The sequence below is a fragment of the Convolutriloba macropyga genome, chromosome 4 (genome assembly GCF_964194025.1).
Source record: "Convolutriloba macropyga chromosome 4, txConMacr16.3, whole genome shotgun sequence".
Classification (NCBI taxonomy): Eukaryota; Metazoa; Xenacoelomorpha; order Acoela; family Convolutidae; genus Convolutriloba; species Convolutriloba macropyga.
In genome coordinates, this window is record NC_134471.1 from 73313124 (window position 1) to 73340690 (window position 27567).

Sequence of the window (27567 nt, forward strand, 5' to 3'; positions counted from 1 at the left end):
GTCTAGGGTCGCATAACTAAAACCGGGTATGTTTTGAATATTATAAAATTTGTCGGTGAATTTTTAGGTTATTTTAAACTTCATATGCCATGTAATATTTTTTCAGACGTTTTGAGGCGACAACCTTCTTATACGGTCATTAAACAAACTTAGTTAAAAACAAACTATAAGCAACTTTTAAAAAACAGTATCCTAATAAATTTTCTAATAATGAACTTAAAAAGTTCGTGTTATGACCTTCTAAGCAGCACTTCCTGTACTTCGCAAGACAGTTATCTGTTTCAGAAAATTCAATGAAACGAAATTACCTCTGGGTAGTCCAGCCTATCCCGTTCAAAATTTATGTCAAAAATGTCAAAAAAAAACAATATACAGCCAGATATTATTGACTTGAAAACAACTCGGTTCCTACATTAAAAAACTAGCATATTTTTTCGATAACGTAAGCATTTCCTACGTATAGAGGTTTGCCAAACCCTTGAAATATATTGTAGTTTTTGATCGGGATTTACGAAATTGAACTTTTTGGTTGAGGATTTCACAGAAATTTGAAATTTAAAGTATCTTCATAAAATGGGAAGTCATTATCTGGTGACAAACATCAAAGGCAGAATGTGCCTGTTTTTGAGTTGTACAGAATGTTACCAAAAAATCCATGCCGGCCAAAATTTTTAATTTGTACCAAGAGTGAGTACTTTCTCAAATATAATTTTCAATAAAAAATTTCCTTATGAACAAGTTTTCGGAGCGTTTTGGAGACAATCTTTTTATGAACCCAATTCAGTGTAAACCACCAAATTAAAGACTCTAACGTTATAACCTTTCTATCTAAACAATTTTTTTTAGGAGTTCTTTATTTTTTTTGAAAACACAAAATCTTTAGAATTTTCTTTTATTCCCATAGACTACCTAAATTTTCTTCACATTAGATTATGAAAAGGCTTAATGCTCGATTGTTAGAAAACATGCTGGAATTCGGCAGATTTAAGAACCATTTTTATACTTTTTAAATTTTTTAAGAATTTCAGAAAAATACTATTAGCATTGAAGACTGTCAATCTATTTTAGACCAGATTATAAATTAAACCTTTATGCATTTCTGTGTTCATGCTATCATTTTCATGGATAAAAAATACCAATACACGTCTGTTATGTTGTATTGAAATTGAAATATTTGGCTACACCGTCCAGAGCGGCAAGTAAAAGGTGCTAGTTACTAAAAGGTGCAGTATTCATAGAGAAACAATAAACTCAACGAGGCAATTGCCATTTTATTGAGTTTCAGGTTCCAAAGTTGTCAACAGCTTGAGAGTACAGGTCTCTAAGTTTATGCAAAAGGTCAGAAAACCCGGAAAAATAGAAACAAAAAGATTGTCATATTTTTCCAAACAAATTGTTCACTTTAAAGTCCATGCTTTGAGTGGTAGCAAAAAATATTAAACAAAATTCACGTTTTTTTTGTATTTTACTTAAGGAATGCTAAATAAATGACGAACCCAAAGCAAGCCGAATTAAAAGTGAGCCCACTTAAAAGCAAGCCAAAAGTTATGTAATAGTTATGTAATCTATCAGAAATAATACATTGTTAGCTGCGCATGGCCATGCCTCCCATCCGCTGTGGAATGTAATCCGAAAACAGCGGGTCTACAAACGACGCCCACGAAGCGTGCCCACCGGCCCTCCGGGGACAACTTAAAATACGGGTATCCCAAAATTTTTCAGCTTACGTGACCTCAAAATTCGGCTTGCTTGCCTATCGGCTTGCATGACCGCCCCCTAAATAAATTTTAAAATTTTCTACTACACAGATTTGAGCAATTGATTTTACTGCCATAGGTCGGGTACTGGAAAACTGAATTGAAGTGCTTTACGTGCAAGTGCATTACTTTGCAAACTGCTGATAAACAATTTTTGAAATAAAACAGGTCCTTTTTTAAAAAAAAATATTTTTCGCTTTTCAAATAGCCACAAAAGGTCAATTTTGACCGTTTCCGTTGACATATGATTTCTATTCAACTGAAAATTTTTAGTTATCTCGAAAACAACTTGTTTATATTCTTCAAATTTAATTGTCTTCTAAGTAGTCAAGATCTGAGCCAGCTAAGAACATATTATTTTGCGGTTTTTTAAGGCTCTTGTTACGTAAAGATTCAAAATGCTTACACTAAACAAGGGAGCTATATTTAGTTTGTTTCATATTACTACGATTTTTGGACATCATTCATCCTCGCAAAATTGAGGTCAACTTTAGTCAGACTACGTCTGGAGCCTTCTTAATTTTTTAATTTTATCCGAATGACCATATGACGAAATTTTTTATTTTTTGTTTCACCATTGAAAAAGTTACTAAGTGCTGATCAAATAATCTCTTCAGAAATTTTTTTAAAACAATTAATTCAAAAAGTGAGAAATTACCTTTTCAGTGACAAAATGTTGAGTTGAGATGACCTTTTTTTATAAAAAAAATGCTGACAAGACAAAGGCTTTTTGCAAAGTTGTATTTTTGAAATATCTGTTTTATGAGCACAACCGTATATCAAAATTACATTCGTATGTTTTGACGCAGTTATTATAGAAAACGAGCAGCTGTTTTTCACTATAGCATTTTTAATCTTTAATATTACCCGACAAAGTTTGTGAAGTCTATTAGAGACTTTTATGGTATGTTCTTTGAAGTCACGTTTTTGGCCACAATTAAAATCTACGATCAAAATTACGCTCGAAACCGTAGATTTCAGAGTACCTGCTTTTAACAAAAGACGAAAATTTACATTTACAATCGTTTGTTTAACCCAATTTGGGTGGGTATTTTCATCGGCTTTTTGGGATGGAAAGAATTAATCATAAAGGGAAGGAAAGCATTAATCATTAAGTTGAAATCAAAGTTGACGAACGGCCACTTTTTTTGTCTCTTTGCGACCTTTTCTTAGAATTCACTTCCGATCATTCTCATTTGTAGGTTTATGTGTCTACGTTCACATGTCAATTGACCTTGTTGTGAACACATACAACGGTTCTGTGAGCAACAACAGGATTTTATGTTCCTAAAAGTCGCAAAAAAGTTGTTAAAATGGACGGGACATAAATAATATTGCATAAACGTTCCAGAATCAATTAAGTTTTTGCAAATAGTTTGAGAAAATAATAGCTATTTTGGACTTTCCTGCGATTCAGAGCAAACTTTGGTGACCCACTTTTTCCTCAATTTGGCTACAAAGGAAAATATACAACTTGTTGTAATTAGATTTAGCTGTCTGTTCACAAAATAATAGACCCTGATATTTAAAAACAGTAGGTCAGCGAATATGCCAACCGTATTTAACACAGTTCTTTTTACAGCCATTAAAACTTTGAAATGTTCAGACTAATAATAGTTAATTTGATAAAAAATTTATCTCCTTTGAATAATGGTTTGATGACAATTTCAATCAATTTCAAAAATCGTTATCAAAATTATTCTAATTTCCGTTCCTTAAGATTTCACAAGTTCAAAATGAGATTAAAACTATAGACGTTATGTACTGTTTGTTCAAAAAACTTAAAATGACTAACTAGCGCCTGAATAGTCCCACTTTGCAAAACGACAAATAAAACCCGTAACTAACTTTCAGAGTAATTCAGTACTATATCAGGAAGTATTTCAGAAACTATTCAGTATGGATTCAGAGACTATTCATACTATTCAGTACTAATATTCTCTGATTCAGACTTGGAGCCAGACTATGAACTTTTCTGGTTCAGACAATGAATCAGTTTCTGAATTATTCTGATTCAAACTCTGAATCAGACTATTAATTTTTTTCTGATTCAGACTCGGAATCAGATTATGAACTTTTTCAGATTCCGACTCTGAATCAGACTGCAATTTTTGTCAGAATTAGGGTAAAGTCAAAACTAAGTTCTTGAATTTCATGTAAAATAATTCAAGAGAGTTACTGTGACAAACACAAAAGCTATAAGTCTTAAAACCAAACCTTTAAAATTTTCAGTCATTGCACTTTAGCTCAATGAGACCTTGAGCTAAAGTCTCGTTACTAAATGGGACCTTGCATTACTCAATGTGTGATAAAACTGGAGGCAAAAAATAACAATTTCAGCCAAAACTTACAGAATTTAACAAATTGAAGATGTTTGCAATGAACAAATATAATTTCGAATAAATCAACTGGTAAATTTATATGTTCATCTAGACCGCGTTTGCACTTCAATCAGAACTGTCATTAATGGAAACGCTTTAATAAAAAAGAAACAAGTTAACCCAGAGTATAAAAATCAATAATAGTTCGATGACCACTTCAGTCGACAGCACCTATGCAGTATTACACTACATGCATCGCCTAATATAGATGTTGCTGGAAAGTTATAACAATAAATTGTGAAAAATAAAGGTGCAAATGGGCGTACGTACAAACACTCTCAAGAATTGAAAAGTCAAAATACAAATCCAAATCTGTTTCGGTTTCATAAAACAAAGAAAGCTTTATTGATGGCTTCAACGAATTTCAATGAGGAACGTCGGGATTGAAAGGGGAAAAAAGTGTTTTTTTTTTCAAAATAATAAGAAGTTCTTTTTTATGCGCAGTTAAAGTTCGGTACTTCAGAAAAATTTTCAACTTTTTAGTTTAATACTAATGGTAGTTGTCGATCGCTCTAACGAACTTTAATAACCTAGTATACTGACTTGGTTGAGAGGGCGTTCTTGTTCGATCCTGTTTTATTTTATTTCTTCAAAGATTCCGGATAAATAAATTACTGTAGTTGAAACAATTATAAAAATTTGACTACAATTTTCAAAGTAGAACCAGTTAGCAGTATGCTCTAAGAAACTTTGCTAACTAAATCCGCTTTAAATGTTAAAAATTAGTGCTCGGTACTTATGAGTTATCCTTGTTTTTCTCTAAACTTTGCACCTTTGATTGAGCGTATTTATATATATATATATATATATATATATATATATATATTACTATATCAACAAGTATTTCACAAACTATTCAGTAAAGATTCAGAGACTATTAAATCTATTCACTAATAGTATTCATTGATTCAGACTCTCAGCCAGACTATGAACTTTTCTTGTTCAGACAATGAATCAGTTTCTTATTTATTTTGATTCAGACCCTGAATCAGAATAAGAAAATTATATATAACAATAAATCAACAACTGACAAAAACTTAACTTTTAAAACTATCCTATTTTTATGGAAACACCACTAAAACAGCCAAAAAATTGCCTAGTAGTCAAAATGTAGAAAATTTAGAACTCAAAAAGTTGACTTTTTGTCAAAAATTTAGAGATATTTTTAGGTGCAGTTTCTGAAAATTGGTTTCCTAATTAACAGCACCTAATGTTTCAACACAACATACCCGAATTTGTGGCGTATGTTTCAACCAACTAAAGCAGAGATGGACAACATTTAAAAAAGAGAGCATTCGATATTTTGTTAAACGGATCTTCGTCGTTTTGAAAATGTTTTTGAAAACCGATAGCTTCAAATTTGAAACGCACGCAAATATAGGTTTACAAAGTCAAAAAGCTGCGACAAATTAATGTTAGAAAACAGCAATCCTAACTTCAAAATTCCACTAAAGTGACAACTAACAACAAAAAAATTGAACAACAGCAAAATAAAAGCAAAATTCAGACGAAACAACAAACGTTTTTGATAACAATAGACAGTTGCTTTGCAAAAATAGCTTAAAAATAAAACAACAAGTAAACAAACTGATCAGACTTTAATTATTGATCAAACTGTATTTGATCAAACTTTTTTTTGATCAAACTTTTATTATTTACGAAATGACAAATCATCAAAAGTCACTATTCAAACAGAAATTAAGATTAAAAAACTGATAGAAAAACCATAAATTACTTTACCTCATGTAAATGTGTTTCAGTAATAAGTAGCTAGGAGTTCATATTGATGAGATTGAATTAAAAGTCGAGAAATTAAACCACCAGTGACTACATTTTTTTAAAATATCTATTCACAAATATGAAATGAAGTTTAACTCGGTAAGATGTGAAAAGGACACAATTGAAACTTCTCGTAGTCAAAATCTAGAAAATTTAGAATTTTTTTGAGAATTTGATTTTTTGCTCAAAAATTAAACAAATTTCATGTTGCAATTTCCAAAAATTGGTTGCCTAAATAACGTCACACGACGTTTCAACACAGCATACCCAAATTATGGCGTATGTTCCTAACAATTGGAGCAGCGGTGGACTACATTAAAAAAATCAGTTGACATTTTGCTAAACGGATTTTCATCGTTTCTTGAAAAAGCACAGAGCACAGTGCAAAAAAGGGGTTATTGTCAGTGAAATCAAAGTTTTGTGTTTCACTAGAATGAACTTCAGTACAAACGAGATGACGGATTTGAAATCCAGTCTAATCCAATTTTGGCTATCAGAAAAAATAGAATTTTATCAAGTAAACAATTAATTTTGCTCAAAAACGGATCCATAAAGTAACCTCTATGTGCTTTCCAAATTAAATATCTAACAAGAGTGAAATCAAAGCAACGATTTCATTGTTATCAAATTTGAAAATCCTCGGATTGATTTCGATTAGATTTCACAATTAAATCAAATTTGACGCAGCTCAAGCAGATTAAAACTAAATAAAAGTAATGAAGCTAATCAAGAGGTATCAGTACTGATTCAGACTATTCAGACTATTCACAACTAATTATCTCTGGTTCAGACTCTGAGCCAGGCTATTAAGTTTTCTGGTTCAGACAATGAATCAGTCTCTGAATTATTCTGATTGAGACTCTGGACTGGAATTTGAAATTTTTTCTGATTCAGACTCGGAATCAAATTATGATTTTTTTTCTGATTTCGACTCTGAATCAGACTGCAATTTTTGTCAATTAGGTCAAAGTCATAACTAAGTTCGTGAGCCAAGCTAGGATTTACCATTGCTTTCACTTTCAGAACCTTTAAAACCCAAATTCCGACAGTACCTGTAGATATTGAAAAAGTTTATCATATAGCTAAAGAGTTGTCGAAAGTTTTCTCACGTCAAGTTAAAAACTGATTGTCTGAGTTTTTCCAGCATGCTCTGTGTGGTTTGTACTACCCTCCTTTTCATTCCGGGATGGGCAGTGACGTAGTTACTGGAAAAATTTTTAGGGAAACCGTATAGTATGATGCACACCATTCAAGTACAATTTTCCAAAAATCACATAAGAATAAACCTAAGAACAATCCTTTGTTTGAATCGATGTTAGAGAGCAAAACTAATACACTCCATTTTCTGAGTTCAAGAATTTTGCAGAAAAGCAATATCACTTTCTTTCACTATAGCGCAAAATATCCGCAAAATTTTGATTCTTTTGTGTCGGCTAGAGTTTTTGCTATTTAGTAAAGACGTAAAGAACACGTAAAGAAAACGATTAAAAAATTCCATTGATTTTTTCTGTGCAAACGGTGTTGACGATTTTCTGATTTTCCGTCTGATTCGGAGCTAATAGAGAAATGCACTCTGATTGAAAGAAATTTCGAAAACACTGATTCTGAATTTTCTCGGGTTTAGAATTGTTGCAAAGACTATTCTGAAGACCCTCTGAATCAGTACTGAAAGTTATTGTTACTCTGAATAGGTTCTGAATCAGTTCTGACGCTGACTGAGTGTTAGGTAAAGTGAACCCAAGCCTCCTGATTTCTTCCATAAAAAATCAGCATCCCTTAATATTTCAAAACATAAAACCAGTGACTTTAACACCTAAAAGTGCTTTTTTTTCTGTCCTTGATTCATCAAAGTTTGCTTTTAATGATTTATGAAACATCAAAAAACTAGAAAAATTTTGATTCAGCTAAAACAGCAACTGACAAAAACTTAACATTTTTCGCTATCCCATTTTTATGAATAGAACGCAAAAACAGCCAATTAAATTGTCTTGTAGTCAAAATTTAGAAAATTTAAATTACAATATCAAATCTATATAGGCGCAAATTTCATAAATTTATTCACGAACGTTAAATAAAATATAAATTCCATAAGCTGTCAAGAGAAAACATCGAAACGCATTGTAGTCAAAATAAAGAAAATTTACAACTCAATAATTCGACTTTTGCTAAAATATAACAGAAATTTTATAGGTGCAATTTTTGAAAAATTGTCTCCTAAATAACGGCACATAACGTTCCAACACAGCATACCCAATATTGCGGCCTCTGTTCCTGCCATTTGGAGGAGAGATGGACTACATTAAAAAAAAATGAGCAGTTAATATTTTGTTAATTGGATTTTCAACTTGTCTTAAAAAACACAGATTTGCAAAAAAGGGGTTGTTGTCAGTGAACTCAAATTTTTTTGTTTTCATTAGAACGAACATCGGTAAAACCGAGATGACACATATGAAATCCACGCAAATGCAATTTTGGCTATGAGAAAAAAGGAATTTCATCAAGTAAACAAAGAGTTTTGTAAAAATTTGGATCCATATAGCAACCTCTACCCCAAATAAAATCCAAATCAAATCTCAAACAATGAATTCAACGCGACAACTTCATTGTTATCAAACCTGTATTTCGTACAATTGATTTCAATTAGATTTCTCAATTATATCTAAATTGACACAGAACTAAACGAAGATAATCAAGAGGTGACTCATGAGTAGAGTGAGTCCTGGCTGCCTATGGAAACCATCAAATAATTGAAGTAATTTTTTAGCATCATATCAAAAAAACCCAAGATTGCAAAAACAGAAAATATTAAAAACAGAAGTCATCTTTTGGAAAAAAATTTTTTGTTGCTAAGAATAAGCACAACGTTGAAAAAACATCAAGCAATTGATTTTTGAAAACAGGACAAAGAGAAAAAAAATTGAAAGAAATTTAGAACAAAAACAAACGTTTTCGAAAACCGATAGCTTCAAATTTAAAAAGCACTCAAAAATAGGTTGACACTGTCAAAAACTTTCTACAAATAAATGTTAGGAAACAGCAATCCTAACATAAAAATTCCACTAAAGTGACAACTAGCAACAAAGCAATCGAATAACAGCAAATAAAAAGAAAATATCAGGCAAACCAAAAACGTTTTTGATAAAAATGGTCTGTTGCTTGGCAAAAATAGCTTAAAAACATAACTACAAAGTAAACCAAAATGATCAAATTTTTTATTATTGAGATATAAGGTCATCAGCTAGACAAAACCAAATGTCAAATCATCAAAATTCACTATGCATTTAAACAGAAATCAAGGTCAACTATGGAAAACTACTAATGGAAAAACTATAAAATACCTCTTCATGTTAATGAGACTAAATTAGAAGTCGAGAAATTAAACCACCAGTGATCTCAAATTTTTTTTCAAAAAACTATTCACAAATATGAAACGAACTTTAAAATTCAAGAGCTATCAAAAGGACACATTGAATTCACTAATGTCTGCCTAACAAGCGAGTCGTTCTTATTATATCGTAAGACTACAGAAAAGAAACAAACAAAGTCGATTTTTTTAACTACAATTAGCTACCGGTTGAAAACAAAACATTGATTCACATATACCTCATCAATTACTTATGAGGAATTCAATTTTAAAAATTGAAGTGCAAAACACCAGTAATAACAAAATAAAGGTTAGAACCCAAACTTCACGTAAATTAAATCAAGAGAATTACAGTGACAAACACAAAAGCTATAAGCATTGAAACCAAACCCACTAAAACTTCAGCCATTGCACATTAGCTCAATGAAACCTTGCATTTCTCAATGTGTGATAATACTGCAGGCATAAAACAACAATTTCAGCCAAAACTTATTGAATTTAACAAATTGAAGATGTTTGCAATGAACAAATATAATTTCGAATAAATCAACTGGTAAATTTATATGTTCATCTAGACCGCGTTTGCACTTCAATCAGAACTGTCATTAATGGAAACGCTTTAATAAAAAAGAAACAAGTTAACCCAGAGTATAAAAATCAATAATAGTTCGACGACCACTTCAGTCGACAGCACCTATGCAGTATTACACTACATGCATCGCCTAATATAGATGTTGCTGGAAAGTTATAACAATAAATTGTGAAAAATAAAGGTGCAAATGGGCGTACGTACAAACACTCTCAAGAATTGAAAAGTCAAAATACAAATCCAAATCTGTTTCGATGTCATAAAACAAAGAAAGCTTTATTGACGGCTTGGATACCTCTTTGAGGCTACTAAAAAACGGCAACTTAGAACACAGGTGATATCACCGGAAAATAAGGAACGCGGATTTCAATGAGGCACGTCGGGATTGAAAGGGGAAAAAAGTGTTTTTTTTTTCAAAAAAATAATTAGAAGTCCTTTTTTATGCGCAGTTTAAGTTCTATACTTCAGAAAAATTTTCAACTTTTTAGTTTAATACTAATGGTAGTTGTCGATCGCTCTAACGAACTTTGATAACCTAGTATACTGACTTGGTTGAGAGGGCGTTCTTGTTCGATCCTGTTTTATTTTATTTCTTCAAAGATTCCGGATAAATAAATTGTTGTAGTTGAAACAATTATAAAAATTTGACTATAGTTTTAAAAGTAGAACCAGTTATGAGTAAGCTCTAAGAAACTTTGTTGCCTAAATGCGCTTTAAATGTTAAAAATTAGTGCCCGGGACTTATGAGATAATCTTGTTTTTTTTTCTAAACTTTGCACCTTTGATTGAGCGTGTTTTCTAGATTGCGTAAGCCAATGAATAAAAAAGTTAGAATCAATTCAGTAGGAACCGTGAGTGAGCTAAGTTTGAACTCAAGTGGGAAAATCTTGACTTGTGTAAAGTGGCAAAGGTGATAAAAGTGAAAATCTCGATTTGTGAAAAATGGCAAAGGTGATCAAAAGGTGAAACCACTTAAAAAAAATATAGCAGGACGAGTGCAGAGTGTAGCCTGCTTAGAAGAACAACTATTAATAGTCAGCAAAGCATATTTCAGAACAAACACGGGTTTTAACAAAAGATTGTACAAAATTGACGCGAAATATTTCGAGTGATGTTTTGTTATAAAGAAAATATGATTTAAACCGTTAAATATTTTAATCACTATACGTTATAGCAGTTCCAATGGTAACAGTTTTTCTTGAATAACGTAACTATAACTAACCACCTTTCGGACCTTGAAACTGCTGCTCATGAGAAAAACTATATAAAACTCCTATTGGCTAAAAAGAAACCAATATTATCTCATTAAGAAAAAATATAGTGAAATCTGTCAATAGTGAGACACGAAGAATAGAAACTAAATACATTAACGAGCATGAATAAAACAGAAAAAATAAATGCTGTTTTTGAAAACGATGTCTTAAGGTTTCAATGTATCGAGGTAGGTATAAAAAATAGATAAGAACGGAAAATTCAATAAGTACGTTTTTTGTTAATCAAAAAGTCTATGATACTTGTCAATTTTTGAAACTAAGGAACCAGACAAGAGGAAGAACAACAAGTACGCAAAACTAAACCAAATAACTCTTTTATCGTTTTTAAAAACACGATGTCGAAATCATTAGAATTGTAAATATTAAGGGAAAATCTTAGCCAGAATTGATCACGCTTGACTAGAGAGGGAACAGTGCCAGTCGTTGACGAAAACAGAATCAAATATAGGGGAAACTCAAAAGATTAATGATGTTTTTCTCAAAAGAAAAAAAAGTCATCAAAATTGTTATGTTTGAATTGAACTACTTCATTACTTTATTAGAAAATATTGATTTTCAGGTTGAGTCACAATATAGAAGTTGAGTCACTCAACAACAAAAATAACTACAAATACGGTAAAACTAGAAAACTATTGATCAAAGTTATTAACAAGATTAGATTTCAAATTCACTATGTTTCATCATAAAACCATTGAGACCTGCCGTTAAAGGGAAACGCGTCAGGATGACAAATTGGACTTTAAAAAATCACTGATGCGTTCTGAAAACAAATTACAATGTAGTACCATTTAGAAATCAATTCAAAATGTAAAAAGCTATTGTTACACACTATTAGGGGACCAGTTTGACCAGTCATTGACGGCAATAAAAATAAGAAACTAACAAGATTACACAAAAGGGCAAAGCAAAAAATTTCAAAAATTTTCGAAATTAGCTGAGCTGTCGTTAAATTGCTCTTAGATGAATTAGAACGTTACGTTTGGTAAACAAATGTCATCCAAAATCTCCTGAAATGAGTGAATTTTGAAATCATCTTCATTTGGTTAACCGTACTTAGGCGCCGAAAAAAATAGACTTCTTCTGGATCTCATCGAACTGAGTTCGCTAACTTTTATTCAAGGTGGAGATCTGTACAAACAAAGCTAAAACTTAATGCACCAAGTGCTTAGATTTCAAGTTTGAGAAGTTTCGATTACATAGTTGCAAATAAAGACGAACTACAGCAAAAAACTTAACTAATGACCTGAACATCAAAATCTTTCTTACAACGACAAATTTTGACAGTCAACAAAGCACATGATTCTATAACACAAGAATTCCTTTATGGTTAGGTTGATATTAGCATACAAATACCTCAAGAAATTGTCATTAACAGAAATTCGACCTGGCAGCTGACATTTTTATGGACTTTGACCAGCGTCAGTTCACGGCACATTTAACTTAAATCTCGAAAAACGAGAAGAACGTGCGGATCTTCAAGATTTTGGACCCACAAACTTAAACAAAATACTCTGTACCCGTAATTCAGGCCCTAATGAAACTGCATGCGCAATCAATCTTACATAGAAAAATGCGAAACTTTTAAGAAAAAACAATTCGTTTGTTCCAGAAACTCGTTGCTGTGCAGTTGCAACTTGCTGAGACCTGTTTCGTAGAACTGTTACAGGAGTTTAAAAATTGTGCTCTAAAAATAAATTCCTCTAGATGAAACAAACCATGTACGAAAGTAACTCTAACAACTGTCTGAACGATGCAAAAGAAGCGAATTATCACACTATATCATGCCAACTCGTCGAGAACTTTTGGGGTATCAGAACCTAGAATGGTCAAAGAAGAACCCGACGACGCTATATTCAGTTCAGTACAAATTCTGACTACGAAAAATATCAATTTATCAGTTTTGAAACATTTCACAATTCTAGAATAATTTCACATCAGTTGCAGTTTCAACGAATTCATTAATCGTTCATCTAAATAACATTTAAATTCAATTCAATTGATTTATCAATTTCATAACTGATAATTTCCGTCTAACAGAGCATCAGTGAAATCAGTGGATGACAAATCCGAATACACAAGTTGATTCTTATTGGTCAGCGAATTCATACCCATGACGTCATCGGCCGAATTGGGCACAGCGAAGAAGCTATTGGAGACGACCCGATGCAGACAATTTGGGCTCATAGCAACAGGTTTGTTAGCAATGTGTTGATGGTGTTCGTCAGATCGGCTCCCATCCCCTCCCCCGTAGCCCGATGACTCTACAGATGGGCTCTCGGCTCCTGAGATGTCGCGTCGTGGGTTTGCCTCGTCGGGGTCTGCGAGTAGAACAAATTTAAGTATTTTAATCAGAAAAAATATGCAATCAAACACATACAATTAACATAAATGCTAGCAAAAAAGAGCAACAGCCAAATTCATTATTTTCCCGCCTTTTCAAGAAGCAGCCATACTTTTTTTGCTTCTCACCACAATACCGATTGTTTTTTTTTTGGGGGGGGGGGGGGGGTGGGGGGTAGCGGAACAGATCCGAACAAAGTAGCTGTCTCACCTATTAGCTGATTTTACTTACGATTAGAATTAGCAAAACATGAATGGAACGACATCATTTGTACCCCAGTAAGCAGTTTTATTTTGCCAGCATTAAATTTATTTAACTCCAGTTTGAACAATATATGGCTTTGAATTCGAGGTCAATTGCTCAGAATTTCTGAAAACATTCTTTATTTGATAGGAAATGAACGAGATCCGGAAAAAATTAATTGTTTCAGACTCTTTCAAATTAACATAGTAATCTCAAATTGACATCTGTAACATTTTTATTTGTGCTCGGAAATGAAACAGATCTGAAAATAACCAAAATTAATTAAAAGCCGTCAAAAAACTCAACGTCAAAATGTTCCAAATTTTTGCGAAGTTCTTGAAACCAAAATCTTAATAAATCTTTAATCGCTGTTGAGAAGCTCACCTTTATGAACGCACTATACGTTTTCAATACCTTAATACGAATTTTACCAATTAAAAGGTTCCGAATAGTCAAATCTCCCTGAAAAATTGAACTACCTTGGAAAAAAACCTAATCAAGACAGCGATTCTTATCTGTATCACAAAAAAAGTTAAGAGTAAAGAATCGCACTTACTTCTGTATTGTTGGGCTTGTGCCTGTGTGAGGTGTTTGGGTAGTCGAGGGGTTGATCTGAGCCAGGGGTACCCGGTGGGGTCTGGTCTGTTTACGGCATCTCCCACAAGGGCAGGTTGTGACAGGTGACGATGTTTATCCCCAGTCAGTTGTGTTTCTAATAAATTAATTGATTTTTAGTTAGTTAAATGTATCGTAAAACACTGATTAGACAAAGATTCTTGAAAACAAAATAGTGATAATGTGGAACTGTGGCAAAAAACTATTTCATGACAATGCTGTCTCTTGTAACAGGCGGTTAGAATTTTATACCATCTTATAACTTATAACATCTTAAATTTATAACATCTTAAATATTTATAACTTCTAAAATAGGAAAACCTCTCAAAGTAGAATCAGGCAAAAAATACAGGTTAATTCGCCAATATATTTGACTAATCAGTTTGTCATTGGTCAAATTCTAATTGACTGAATAATCAGGCAGCAACAAAACGAGGGTTTTATTTCTCAATTATTTGCAACAAATTTTCTCTATTGGGTTTTTAAATCTATGTTTCGTCAAAACCAATAGAAATAATCGGCAAAACTAAAAGTGCTCTGCGAATTAAATTATATTTCATTTTCTATTTGATGTGTCCACGTACCTTAGTTTCGATAAATAATCCACTGATAGCATAGAGCATATATTATTCTGGAACTATACCAAGTTTTATCCAATAATTTGCACCACATTTCTATTTTCATTAGAAAGGATCAATTTGGAGAACATTCTTACAATTTTTATGTCACATTGCCATGAAAACTGTACTGTTTATACGTTTAAACTATACCATTTATACGTGTGGTATAAATACGTTTAACAAAGTGGTTCAAAAAGTTCGTTGTCGTAATTTAAGAAGAATTACCCCCACCTTTCTTAGGTTTCGTGTAAGTATGCCCTTCACTACGCACTGAAGGCGCCAGCATCATATACTGAGACCTGGAAGATCTGACGTCACTAAACGACCTGCCAACTTGTCCACTAGTCTGTCCGCCTCTAGGGGGGTTAAACTCCGCGTAGTTCGAAGACAACGCTCCATTCAAGCCATAAATATCGTCATAATCCATTACGACTTGACTTTGAATGGGTATCAGACGGTTGTTAGAACATTCATGACCACAAGATAGGTATGCAGCTTGATCACGCGGATTGGCGCCGTGAACAGATGGCATCATCGGTTGAAAATAATCACCGCCCACTCCATTTTTCATATTTCCAGGACCACGAAGTTGGGTTCCGTTTACGCACTCACAATTTTGGGCAGCTCTTTTTGAGACTTTTCGAACAACTTCAGAGTCATTTCTGCGGCGTCTCATGAGGACGCAACATGTGACAATTAGAATTGCGAGAAGAAACCCAAACAGCGCCCCGACAATTGCGTACAAAACGCTATTGGGAACACCCTGAAATACAAAAGCGCATTAACATTGCCGAAAGCGCATGCATGTCCCCGGTCGACATATATGATTTCGCGCCTTCTCCGTTTGTGGCTCCCCCACCCCCTCGATACGTTATTTACCCATAGTTTCAGAGCACGTACCATTACTTAGTAATTCCCAATGTAAAAATAGGGCACGGGCGCTTGCATAGGGTGCAAATAATATGCACCCAAAAAAGTTGGGGGCGGGGGCAAACGGAAGAGATCCAAGGTTTCCTTCATTTCATTCAAGAATCATATATAATTTCAATCATACATAATTTCTTTGATTTAATACAAATACCATGTAAAGTGTTCGATACTTTTTAAAGGGCTAATAACGTTAGGTATGTGTATTGCATAATAAATTTTGTGAAAGGATCATATACGATTTCCATACACCGACTATATATGAATTTTAAATAACAATCGAAGTATTTACCAGTGCATTACTTACATGGAAACTAGGATATGAAATATGATCCCTAAATTAAAACCAGGAAATCATTTACGATAACTGCACGAATTTATGATGCGAAGACGTTGCAAAAATGATTTAAAAAACGAGAAACAACAGCTTGACCTTCAAATCACGTGATAATTGATCAGGATGATTTTTTTTGTTGAAGACATCATTGGTCTTTTCATTTTTGTCCGTTTAGTTTGAAGAACAAAGGTTGTCTAATTACGTAACAGCCCTTATGACGTAATTTCATTAACTGCTGTCATTTAAACCTTGAAGAGGTTTTCGAGCGAATAAAATCTTAATTTAATTTCAGATATAATGTTGTTTTACAACATAGGTTTTATTGTTCCTCAAGCAATCAAAACACATAATAAAATTAATTGATCCATTAAATTTGAAGTCTGGTTAACAAGTAAAACTTAAAGCAATTTGATTATAAGCAAAAACAAACTATTTTCTCCCCGAAGCGTATTCGCAGATAAGATTTCGTTTTCAGAGTTTTGAAAGAATGCGAGGGGTAACCATTTGAAACTAATTGAGGGAAATTTTGCGCACATTATCCACCCCAAAAATTGCAGATTGAAACGTTTACGAAATAGGTTTGATCAACCCGTTTGACCTGGGGCGCAGGAATAATTATTAAACTATAACAAAAATATTGTCTCGATTTGAGAGATTAGTTGACCTTGTTGGGTTGAATATCTTCAAAATAACTAACTCATATGACATTCAGCAATACCTTTGATATTTCCGCAGTGATCTGGGATCTTATTGTAAGAATTCTGCAAGATTCTTGTTTTTTTTTCGATTTAAATACGTAATTTAAGATATGGCCAGATGGTTAAATACTTAAAGGTTCTCCACTAAATTGATTGTACCTAAATAAATCTGCAAATAACACAAAAACTTCGAGGAAATTTTCATTCGCCAGTTGGTTGCTCGCAATATCGGTAGAAATAAGGAGTGAAATTTCCTATCCGTGGGTTCAAAGGTTATGCTCTCATGCCGATTTGTCAAAACTTAGCATTTTTTAATATTTAAGTGTGTGTGATTTATTTTCTGATATCACTGGGCAGTTTGTCTCATTTCTGAATACATTTTACAATCTTATCTCTTACCCCAATTGCTTAACTTCGGCTTCTGTAAAACTAACAATTTGATTCTCTTGTTTTGTACAATTTGTTAGCGCTTTAATGATTTCATCAGAGTTTCCAGTGTTCCCCATTGCCTTAGCTCTGCATGAAGTTGCATTAAATTCATTTTGAAATAATTTGGATTTTAGATTTCGATTTGATTATTCTACTAATTTTAGGAGTGAAACCAAAGTGGTGATTTTAAACAGTGGCCCACAGTTGTGATTTTAAACAAATCTCAAAAAATGAGATATTTTATCCCTTTTTTGTATTTGATGATTCCATCCTAGTTCCAGTTGGTGATTATAGGGCATTCGTGTTGTAAAATCAATTCGGAACAATTTTTTTTATTTAAAGTGCTAGTTTAAAAATTGAATTAAAGAACACATCTCAGAGGAAAAGTCAGTACTACAAAAAATCAGATTGATTAATACCAACATAATAAAATAAATGCTAGAAACTTCGTTTGAAAGCAATTAAAAAACATTATTGATCATTCAGCTCACATTTTAATGAACCGGAACTTTGTAACGGAACAGTATCTTTTCATTGAAGATCCAGATACGTGGCTTGTACGAGGATTATGATTCTCCTACATTTATTAAAATTCAAAAGGCCAGAAAACAAAATCCTGTTTTTCTTAAGTGCGTTGCTTTTGAAAAGAATCCAATTAAATGACACCTGCTTATGTGCTGTACTGATCCTCTCCATAAGTAATGAGTTGATTTGCTGCTGTTTAGTACATAACCAATTTTAACAATTTACATGGGAGAAATTGATATGTACGTGGGCAGGTCACTTGGTTCCGAAGCTTCACTCCATGTTTTTTCCTGTTCCTCTTTAGTTTCATTTTATTTTTTAAATTTAAAATATACTTGGAGAAAAGAACACTTTCTTTCTTGTTTGTAATTTTTCTATGAAGCAAAAGTTCCAAAGATAATCGACTAACATCGGGCGAATTGCTCTCAAACAACCGGCGAGCGGTTGACTTCGTCAGTAGCTAGCCACGGTTTAGTGAGGCTAGCTTCAGCTTAATTTAAGGGACGCGAGGTGAGCTTAATTTACAGCTTAATTTACGGCCTGGGGGGTCAACCTTCAAGAACCGCCCTTCACACCATAAGTATAAGTCTCCCAAAACAATTTCTGTGAATCACATATTTGCACACTATTGAGCCTAAAGGCTCTAAGAGCACTTAATTCCCGCTGGGCTCTGCCTGTTTATCCCATTTTTGAGGACGAAAAGTCAAATGAGTTAGAGAAAAAATCGGTCAAGCCAAAAATCGCATTAACAGACCGACAGGACTAATATAATTGCTACAAACTCCGTTTGAGAGCAATTAACAAGAACATAGCATAGCAGAATATGTTTTGCTTCCTTGCTTCCTCAGTCAGCGTAAAACAAACAAATGATACCATTTCGATATGGGCTTCATTTTTTCTCGAACCATAAAAAACTACTTCAAATTAACTACTTAAAACTACTTCATAATTTGAGTCATTAAATATTTCAAAGTTTGCAGATTCCACTTTTAAACAGCGCTACTTCAATTTTGCCCCGCAATTTTCTCTTTGAGTAGCTCAAAACTATGTTTGCAGACCCCGCAAAAAATTCTATTACGATAATACCTTGGATGACAGAAATTGATCCGTAGAAATCCTTTTAACGATATCAGAAGTCTCACGTCCGTTCAAATCTTGTAGCTACAAAAATTTTACCAAAACTTATTCCTTGAAGTTTAAGCTATGGTGCTATAATAGCCTTTGAAGCAACTATTTCCTGCGACTAGCAAGGCTTTCTTTACCATAAATTGTAGACAATATTTGCGAATAAAAACTTGAAAGAATGTTATTCAATTGTCAACAAAATGCTAGGGAGTTATGGCTAAATTGTTTTTACAAAAACCCCAACTGAGGATCAACGTCGCGACTTGCAGAGGTCATAAAATGCAATCACAGATACATGAATTGTCTAATAAATGCGAAAAATATACCCTTGTACTGAATTGATCTTTTAACAAGTTTCAACCCCAAAACCATCTGCAATAAAATTCCCTTCAGTGAACCCGATAATTCCTATTTTTACAGCACAACAGTAATAAAAGTTCATTTGAGTGCATAAGTTCAGGATTTACAACTAATTTGCCGCGAATTGACAACAAACATATTTGTTCACGACACAAACAACCTGTGGCCATAAGTCAAAGGAGACAGGACGTATCAAAACTATCAATGCATGAATAAACCAGCAATAAATATATCCCGGGGAAATAGTCTGATGTGTAAAATTCCTCGAAACTTTTGATATTTTGACGCATCAATTCACAGAAAAACAGTACCATGTTTTGCCATCTGGCAACACGTTTTTTTTCATTTTGGTCGAGTGGTTTCCCAACTTACGGTAAATGGGGAAAACTCTGTCACGCGCGACGGATACGACATTGACTTTAACTTTGTTAATGTTAAATATTCACACCGAAGATTTCACACTTCGAGACAAAACAGATTTATTCATCCGAAAAAAATGTGAAATATAATTTTTTCACCAGATAAGAGTTGAACTCTAACATCTATGAATGAAAATAAACCAGCAAAACAATCCTAAAACACTGAAGGAGTTTTAAAAAGTGTAGATATATTGCAGGATTTTTTCCGTTTGTTCAAACCCCCCCCCCCCCTCTAGCTTAAAGGGTGCATAGTACTTGAACCCGTAATCTCACGTGTCATGTTTTTACACCATGATCCGCCCAGGTGAGGAGATAAACGGAAAATGTCCTAATGTCTTAATTGCAATGGGGGCGTTTTTATAGATAACAGAGTTATAGGTTCTCGATAAAAATTACTTCGGAAACCCTAAAAGCTTAAAATACTCCGCTACATTATCACAGCAAAAATTGCTATGGTAGGTTTATGAACAAACTTATGACGGAAAAATCGCTAATAAAAATAACGATTTCACACGATTTTTTTCAACTTTGGAAATTAAACTTTAAGACTACAATAAGTTTTGAGGACGAGATTTATACACTAATTAATATCTTATTTCATGGATTTTTCCCTGATTTTATTCTGATAAAAAAAAACAGTCTGAAGTTAGAATTCTCGGCTGAAATGGGCAACCTCGCTGGTAGAGTTTATATCAATCAAATGACTTTTCCGGAATAACCGACAAAAACAAGTTCACAAAAACCACCATATCTGCTAACACACCTTCAATTTTGATAAAATCAACTTTGCGCGCCTTTTTAGCTTCAAATTGAACTCTTACACTTTAATATAATTATCATTGGCGGCGTGTTTATCTGACAATGTTACTTGTCAAACTCGAGATACATTGAGACTACAAGATTTGCCAAGTTATTAATCTCTTCAAACAACACAAGCACTTTTTGTGACTAATCAGAAAACATTTTGTATTGAATACTTGGTGACATAATAGCCATCAATTATTTAATTGAGTTACAGATGTAGTAGACCAACAGTTAAGGATGTCTTGCTGTGATTTTCCCAATTAAAACTGTTTATATTAAAAGTCAAAAAAAATTATGACAGTTTAAACTTACTGGTGCAAAATCGAACAAGAGAGGTCAAAACAATCTTTTTTGGCACTGAAGTTTCAAACGAACAACTCATTTTAAGCAGCCAAAAAATTTACAACTGGTGGTTTTCACGGAGTTAGTTTTTTTTTGTTATCCTTCAAGTTGATCATTTGACAAAATGTCACTGTGAAATTGGCGTCTTTTTTGTTTCCAAGTTAGGTTTAATATTCTAACAACAAGGTAAAACAACGATGCAATTTTCCGCAGGCTGCAACATAAAACAAATGTCCGAACAAAATTTTAAATAAACGCAGTTAAATTTCTAAGCAAATGAAACGCAAGTTTGGCGGTACAGCTAAAGTTTATTGACGGTACAACTACTTTAAAAAATGGCCGCGAATAGGCACCTTCATCGTAATTGAAGCGATCAAACAATTAAAAAAATGAAAACAACTCTCTCAAAAGTCGAAGTTCTTAGAAGGAAAAGAGTCACACAGAGGCGCGCTGTCTTTAGAGTGTTGCTTAATAGGTGTCCCGCTTTTTCACTTCCATTCATTTAACCCCGTATCATTTAACCCCGATTTATTCACCCCTGTGTCATTTAACCCCTCTATCATTTCACCCCGATTTTAATCTTTCTATAAAATAAGGATTATTAAATTAGCAATATAATCATTTGGCCATGCCTCGCGGGCCATGGCCATGCCTCAGCGGCCCATGGGACTTGATATGAAACTATCACAATCGAATGTGGGATTAATTTATCCACTTAATTATGACAAAACATGCCTTTAATGTCGACTGCTAATTGGCGGGATGAAATGACAGAGAGTTTAAATGATAGAGGGGTGAACAAATCGGGGTTAAATGATAGGGGATTAAATGAATAGGGGTGAAAAGTAGAACCGCTTAATATGAGCCACAAAAATGACTTCCAAATAGGATTTTACCATATTTAAATTCCAGAAGTTAATTAACATTATTATTCATCGATTTTTGCAAGTGCATTGCACACAAAATATTTCAGAGAATTGGTACAGGGCCTCATAGGGCCTGTCAAGTTTGCCGCACCATACAGTTGAGTTTACTTGCTAACCGCCCAACTCTGCCTTCTCAAAAATGACACAGCACAAACCCGGCACAATGACTATTACGACGTATATTTGTGCATTTAGAAAAATACCATGAAACTCACATACACAATTCACTTGAATCTGATATCAAAAGTAGCTAACCGCAAATATTTCCCTATCTCGTGCAGTAGATTTATCCGATGCGACAGTGTGTGCAGATGGCACGATCGAAGAGGCCAAAGAGGAAGCGGCTTTCGACTCCGTCAGAGTTGCCTCGAAGGATGTCGGAATCGTCGTTTCATCGACCTCGTCGTCCTTGCTTTTAGGGTCTGAATTACCGTCTGAATTAGGGTCTGAAATTATTGAGTTACTTTAGTTACTACTAGTGGTACCCAGGTCTAGACCTCGACTTATGAAATAAAGTGTATACCTTGTGTACATATTTAATCCTTGAAAGATAATTTGAGCCGTTTGCATCTTTTGAGTCAGAAAAAAGCTACATTTTCAGTTTTGATTTTGAAACGTCGATTCTGGCAATGACAAATCTTGATTAAGACTTATTCTTTACTAGGTTCACTAAACTTGCAAAATAGCACTTTATTTTGAATTGCATTTTCTGCTTCCAAAAATACAATTGAGCGTTAAATCCTTATCTTTATCCGGGAAGAGAAAACTGCAACTTAGAATGAAATCATAAGCAATATGGAAACAAGAAATCTCGCACGAGAAAAAAATCGGAAAAACTTGATACTCTGGCAGGTTAGTGAACCTTTTCGATCACAAAACTTGAAATGGCCTGCAAAAGTTGCAAACATTGATAGGTTATTTATTTTGATCAATTTGACAAGGAGCGATCCTGTCAAAATTGTTTTGTTATCGAAGATTTCTCTCAATTCACGTTTATTTGTACAGCCAAGATTCGCCCTTCTATAATTAATTAACTAATCCAAATTTGACAGGGAAAATAATTCTCAAGTCAAAATTAAGGGCGGCCTTTAGCAAATTCAGTACAGTTGATAAATATTATCTTTTATCCAGCGGCATAATTATGACCTAATATCAGTTGATATTTGCAATGAAGAGATTATAATATTTAATGAAGAGAAATGTCAAGATGAACTGAATGGCAACAATTGGTTTTGATGCCGTTCTCAAAATATTTGATCAAAAAACATTTTGTATCTGCGTGCACGAACACGTGAACAACTTAAAACTCTGAAGTGAAAAGAAAAGAATTTTATTCAAAAAATTTATTTAATTAGTTTTGAAAATACTCTTTTCAAAGATAGGACAATACCTTGTTCGGCTTGATTTATCGTGAAAATAAAATAAATTGCTCTCATTAAATTACAGTGCTTAATATTAAACAAAGAAAAATGTTAAAACATACGGCCAATTGTTTATTCAGTTCGCGTCAGATAGGCGGACTTTTTTCAGTTACATACAGCAGAAACTGGTGATTAAATTCTGATAATTATTAACATAGCCGGCAGATTGCCGGAATAGCTGCGAAATAGACTTGCGTGTCGTAAAATACAGATGGAAAAAGATACAGAAGTGAGTTGATAATAGTTATCGCCGCCACCTATAAAACTTACAAGTTTATTTCAAAGGAGGTTGTTTTTGGGTGCAAAAAAAGTTTCCCTGTCGCGTCTCGAACCGGCGATCTCCGTATTAACAGCCAGTCGCCTTAACCACTCGGCTGTCGGACCATACAATCTGATTTCTTACAATCAAATTTGTTTTAGGAACAGATTCTGTTTCTGAATAACCGCAATTTAGGTCACGCAGAAAGCGTGAAATCAAGCGCGAAAAAGCCATTTAAGCAGTAACGAGACAGAATGTTCTAGAACAAATGTAAAACGAAAATGAAGCGTCAGACGACGAAACAAAAAAAAACCAAGAGCACCGCAATATAGCTACGCTCAGCTTACAGCTTCGCAGCTATAAAAAACAATTTCAAAAATTTTCTTTGTCTTTGCTGTGCTACGCTAAAGATGCTCGAAAGATGCTGAGGATAAAATACTATACATTGTTATTTCTTCGGCACGCTACCATTTGTTCTCCTGATGTTATTAGTGCTGACAAGACAGTTTTGTTAAGATCTTGCTCATTAAAAAATCGAAGTGCACAAAACGATGAACACTCTTTTTTAATTAACTCAATGATTTAAAACAATTTCATGGCGCCATATATGAATGTGGGAACATACGTCAGCACAGAATCACGTGTAATTTTTTGACATGCTATTAACCTACTTTTAGAGCAGTAACTCAATCTAATCAAAAACAAAAACATTAATCACAAAAATTCCATCGCTCAACTTGTGATTGGCTTTTTTCAAGAGCCCACTTAATTTTCTTCAATTGCTGTCATATTTTATTTTCCTGAATACAAATTTGCAGCTTTCTAGTATAACCGACTCGAGGAAGATTTTCAGATATTTATAAAAATAGTAAAACTAACTTTTCTCTTTCTTTTCCAACGATTCGAAGATGACTTCATTCCAGAATCTAGAAGAGTGTGGCTCGCAGTCTCTGATGTCATTGGAAGCGAATATGGGATACCATGTTGACTCATCTTTCGTTACACCTTCGTCTACCTGAAGATGGAAAAATGGGATTAAAAGTCCAGAACAAATATGAAACTGTTGGCTCTTCCAAGTTTTTTGATGAGCCAGCGTGAACAAAAACTCTGCGGTACATTTTCAATGCTGGCATAGAGTAGCACAGACCACTAGAGACTTGCATAGACTACAATAATAATATATTGTAAAGTATATATTCATTATTTGGTATAAATAAAAATTATATGCTATATATCCTTATATTAAGAGAGGGGGGGGTAGTTCCCAAAAATCATTTGCAGATCAGAATCCAGGCTGCAAAACAGAATCCCAAACAAAATTTTTATGACATTCGGTCTACCAGACCTCGTCGAAAAATCATTCCTTCGAAAACGATGGACAGTCACAGTAGTAACAGTCACAATAGTGCAAAATCATTCTTTTGCGATGACATAAATTCTTTGCGAAACCTTTAAGTTCAATTCTTTTCGAAGTCCGAGATGGGTTAAAAATGATCAATAAGTTTACCTGTGTCTTTGTCCGTGTGTCGACAGCGTTGAAAATGTAGCAATCATGGCTCGTCTTTCTCTTCTGGTCTACATAAGAAGATGAAAAATAGCTGCTTACTCTGTTAGATGGTATGCTGCCACTCGCACTTGTCGATGGACCACTGAAACAAGTGTTATTCTTATTGACAAATAACTTATAGGAAAATTAGGATAAATTGTTTTAAGGTCTACCCGCTTCACCGCACAAAATTGTTGAGCACCTCAATTGAACAGGCGATTTTTACAAAAATTACAATTCATAACTTTCTGGGGCCATAAACTTCACATGGGCAGATATAGATTAGATCCGGAGGTTACAAAAATGGGAACATTTAATTTAAACGTTTATTCTGATCATGAGTTCAAATGATATACTCAGTCAAAAACAATGTATTCTGCCTTAAAGTATTTAGAAACTTCAGCGTCACCCCCCCCCCACTCCTCTCGCTTGAGCACATGACAAGAACACGAAAACATCATTTGATATGATAATACATCATGGAGCAGATTTTTAAGGCATTTCAAAATTTTTAAGAGCTCAGCAGGGACGGAAAGAATATTTTCAACTATTTTATTGCAGTCCCCATATTTGTTGATGGGAATAAAAAACGAAGTTCCCGATTGTTGATCTGACCGCACCTTAGTGGGAGGGGGTTACATCAAAGGCTTTTCTTGCTCCGCCAATTTTGACCGATCGATATGTTTCGAGTAGAAAGATATGAGTGCTTTCATTAGTAAGCCAAATAAGCGCGTAGCGGTTTAATTGAAGGATTTTTGAAAATTTATTTTTGATGCATGAAATTTTGATTCACTTTTGAAACAATTTCCTTGGCTAAATATCACTTTTTCAGTCAAATTATAGTGCTAACTTAATTGAGGGTATAATTTTTCTTTAAATAGTTTTGTTTAATTTTTATCATAAATAAAAAAAAAAACAATTTTGAATCAAATAGACAAAATTTAAGTCATTTTCAGAAACTCTAACCCACTTTGGAACTTTATCTGCTGAAATGAAAAACTGATAACGTAATTCCGTCTCAGCAAGGTAATCACATTGTTGGGTTCACCATCGAAAACGGTCACCATTTGTGACCTTAAAATTGCACTAACAACCCTTCAGAGCTGGGCATTTCATGAATTTTTAGTTAAATCTGGATGTCCATTAAATCCAGGAAATGTCCATTCATAGCGCATGAAGAGTCAAGATTATAAAGATGCGATTAAAGCTATTGAACAAAGGCGCGCCCTAGCTACCAAAATTGTATAAAACTTCTCATTTTTCAAAAATGTTAACAAAATCTTTCGATAATTTTGCTCAAGTCATAAAGATAACAAACACGTCTGATTTGAAAGATAAAGACTGATAGTTGAAGAAGATCAAATTTTCTTTGAAATAATCTTTTTACAACATTGCTGATTTTTTCGTTTGTTTTTAAAAAGCTCCCGCGTCGCATTTAATTTTTTCCGGCTGACAGTTTTTATTCAAAAAAAGCGTGGGTTTGTATTTTCGCAATCAGAGCAAATAATAATTTGGCCACAGTTTTGACAAAAGACTTTACCGGCTAATTCTGCTGTTTGCCATCAACTTATTCTCCCTACTTTTCATTTGATGAGCAATAGCCGGTAAAATGAACCTACACATTAATAAATGAGTTGTATTATAATCATTTGATTTTCAACAGTCTATTTTAATTTTTTTATTTGTATCAACACTCGTTGCTATATTATTTGTGATGATTTCCAAGCCGTTATGAAATCTTGGAAACGTTATTATATACCACAATAGTCACCGATAAAATCCAATAAAAGTGAAAAAAATACACCAATTTTGGCGAACTTTTCATTTGACTTTCAGTAGTGACCTGCCGCCACTTGAGTTCAGCTGCTTAAAATTGTGAATGAGAAAGAATTTTAAATCAAGCAAAACGAAAAAGTCAAGGGCACAAAGGTCACTCGAAAATCAAATCGGTCAGGCAAAAATTTTGCATAAAAAAGACCAACACGTTTACAATAATTGCCTTAAAATTTCGTTCGAGAGCAATTAAACTCAAAATACTAATGACGGTGAAATTTCTCTCAAGTTACTGATGGACTTTCAATTTTAATTACAGCCTTCTTTAGCGGGCCTTGGCATCAGGTTTACTAAGGATATTCAAATGTTGTTTTAGTGAGGCTAACAGTAAGATTTAACGCTAAAAATGACCAATTTTGTCGCGCGTTTCATTGGACCTTTCGCAATGAACTACCGACACTTGACTGAGTTCATCTGTTTAAAATAGTAAACACGAGCGAACAATTTATATCACGTAAAGAACATGAAAAGAGTGATGTTAAAAGTCACTCGATAAGTTAAAACGGTTGCCCGGAAAATTCGCAGAAGACACACAAAAACTATTTTGTTCAAACATTTTCGAGTGAAATTGAAATATACGTTTTTGATTGCGTTGACATGAGTCATGAGATACGGTTTCAAGTGGAAACATAGTTTCAAAGCCTCTCCACGTA

At 33.6% G+C, this 27567-nt stretch overlaps 1 protein-coding gene across 3 annotated transcripts in view; it reads right to left on the reverse strand.

The window, feature by feature from the left end:
- Positions 1-12823: 12823 nt before the first annotated feature.
- The window catches only part of LOC142337890 (uncharacterized), a 36239-nt gene continuing 21495 nt past the window's right edge, over positions 12824-27567 (reverse strand). For all 3 annotated transcript variants that reach the window (XM_075387507.1, XM_075387508.1, XM_075387509.1), the window contains 6 exons: positions 25043-25184; positions 24415-24550; positions 22111-22301; positions 15195-15726; positions 14285-14440; positions 12824-13462 (listed from right to left, as the gene is read on the reverse strand). In XM_075387507.1, coding sequence (XP_075243622.1) covers positions 13155-13462; positions 14285-14440; positions 15195-15726; positions 22111-22301; positions 24415-24550; positions 25043-25184 — 1465 coding nt within the window. In that variant the 3' untranslated portion in view covers positions 12824-13154. The remainder of the gene's footprint in view (positions 13463-14284; positions 14441-15194; positions 15727-22110; positions 22302-24414; positions 24551-25042; positions 25185-27567) is intronic.